The sequence below is a fragment of the Seriola lalandi genome, unplaced genomic scaffold, assembly GCF_002814215.2.
Source record: "Seriola lalandi dorsalis isolate HSWRI2012SDOR001 ecotype SW California unplaced genomic scaffold, Sedor1 jcf7180002054570, whole genome shotgun sequence".
Taxonomy (NCBI): domain Eukaryota; kingdom Metazoa; phylum Chordata; class Actinopteri; order Carangiformes; family Carangidae; genus Seriola; species Seriola lalandi.
Window position 1 is genome coordinate 2,642,655 of NW_019525123.1, and position 1,988 is coordinate 2,644,642.

Genomic DNA, 1,988 nt, shown 5'->3' on the forward strand with positions numbered 1-1,988 from the left:
TGGTTTGGAAACAAGCCCTCATCCAATTTTCAGCCGCTCGGATATGGAGGTTCATGCTGCAGGCAGGCAACTGCATGGCGCCACAATATATTTTGTCAAGTCATAAAAGCAAACATTGCAGCATTATTTGCATGGTGAAATAATGCCTTTCAGTGTACCTTTTTATGTTGGATCTCAAGTCTAATGGGCTTGCTGCCGTGAAAATGTGAATGTTCATTATATTATAAGCTGCTCCAGAGACCTATTGATGTAATTTCTCGGCTAATAGAGGTTGATGAAAGTCATAGATTACTGAATGTCAGGTGTATGAGAGCTCTTTCAGACATACTGACGAGTGAAGTGTCAGACCTACTAATGTTTAGCTCAAAAGGAGTGAATTGATTCTACAAAACCACATGCTGAAATTTCTCTATCTGTGTCTCATTCTCCAGGGTTTTCCCAGCCTCGGCCCCCAGAGCAGCAGAGCCCGTGCCTCTCCTGCTCCTCCTGTCTTGGACCACCAGCAGCAGAAGCTCAGTGTGGTGAGGCCGGGAACAATGGGTCGGAAACTGGACCTGTCGGGCCTGACGGATGACGAGGCGGACCACGTCTTGAAAGTGGTCCAGCGGGACATGAAGCTGCGAAAGAAGGAGGAGGAGAGGCTGAGGTGAGATGGGATTACCCTGCCAGCACTTTTTTCTTATACTTTCACACATTTGACACACATGGTGATTTGAGAGGAGATGATGACATTTGCCTGTGAGCAGAAATGACCAGATATAGTGGTGTGCAGCTGGCTCAGCTGTCAGAGGCACCTACCATGTATTGCCAGTGTTGTTCAGGGTTCAAATAAATCTCCTGCATGAATATTTTATTACTTGAAGTGATCTAATAAAGCTAAATGATCTAATAAAGCAAAGACCTGTCAAGCTTTGGATTTCTCCACACGCTAAAACAGTGTGTATGGGGTTATAGGGCAGTGTGCACCTGAATGGCGAGCACACAGAAAAGGCTGGCAATTAGCCAGTGAATTTGTGACTCATGACTAAAAACATGTCTTGTTAGGTCACAGGGACCTTTGACCTTTGCCCACCAAATCCTAATCAGTTCATTTTCGAGTCCAGGTGAATGTTTGTGCCAGATGTAATGAAATTCCCTCAACGTGGTCTTGAGATATCTCATTCAAGAGGCCAAAAGTGAATTTTGTGAGGTAACTGTGACCTTGACCTTGGACCACCAAAATCTTATCAGATTGTCAATTATTTGCCTGCGCCAAATTTGAAGAAATGCTCTCAAGGCGTTACTGAGATATCGCGTTCATGAGATTGGGACAGACGGACGGACAAACCGAAAACACAATTCCCCAGGCCCTGACTGTCGCTGGCGCTGAGGCATAACAAAACATCTGCAAGCATTAAAAAGTCAGCTGATGGAGTTTACAGAGCCAACTCACTGAATTTTAGAGTTAGAATTATCTTGCCAGTCATTCTAGCAACAAATCCAGCAATGATTATAATGACATCTCCATGGATTTGTAGTCAAGATTTCAGTGAGCCAAAACACTCCTGTCTGTAATAAGTTTATTTATACTATAGGCTCTGGTTGCCATTTATAATTCATAATATTCCATTTATTTATAAGAGCTTGGACCGGAATTCCGTTGTTGTGACATCTGATTGAAAGACGGAAGCATCTAAATTAAGCTGTTATGCAAGTTTGAGCTGCAGTGAATTCATGGTTTATTACGACAAGCTCTGACGCTGTAAAGAGGAAGATGCTTGTCTTGTGTTTTCAGCTTGTGGGCTGTCAGGTCTGTAGGGTTCAGCTGGGCCAGGCCTCAGGGCTCTGCTCCAGTGTCACAGCTTCTTACTTAACATGCGACAAGTGCTGGCTCATTCCTCCTCCTCACCTCCTGTCCTTCACTCCCTCCATCCCACCCTCCCTGCCCCTGTCACAGCCCACAGTTTGGCTGTGACAGGCCACCATGGGGGTTTGGCCATCAAAATTAG

General features: G+C 44.9%; 1 protein-coding gene across 1 annotated transcript in view; it reads left to right on the top strand.

The window, feature by feature from the left end:
• Nucleotides 1–437: 437 nt before the first annotated feature.
• myripb (myosin VIIA and Rab interacting protein b) overlaps nt 438–1,988 on the top strand; it is a 108,310-nt gene continuing 106,759 nt past the window's right edge. The window contains exon 1 of the mRNA XM_023416946.2: nt 438–646. Within this exon, the coding sequence (XP_023272714.2) occupies nt 537–646 (110 nt within the window). The 5' untranslated portion in view covers nt 438–536. The remainder of the gene's footprint in view (nt 647–1,988) is intronic.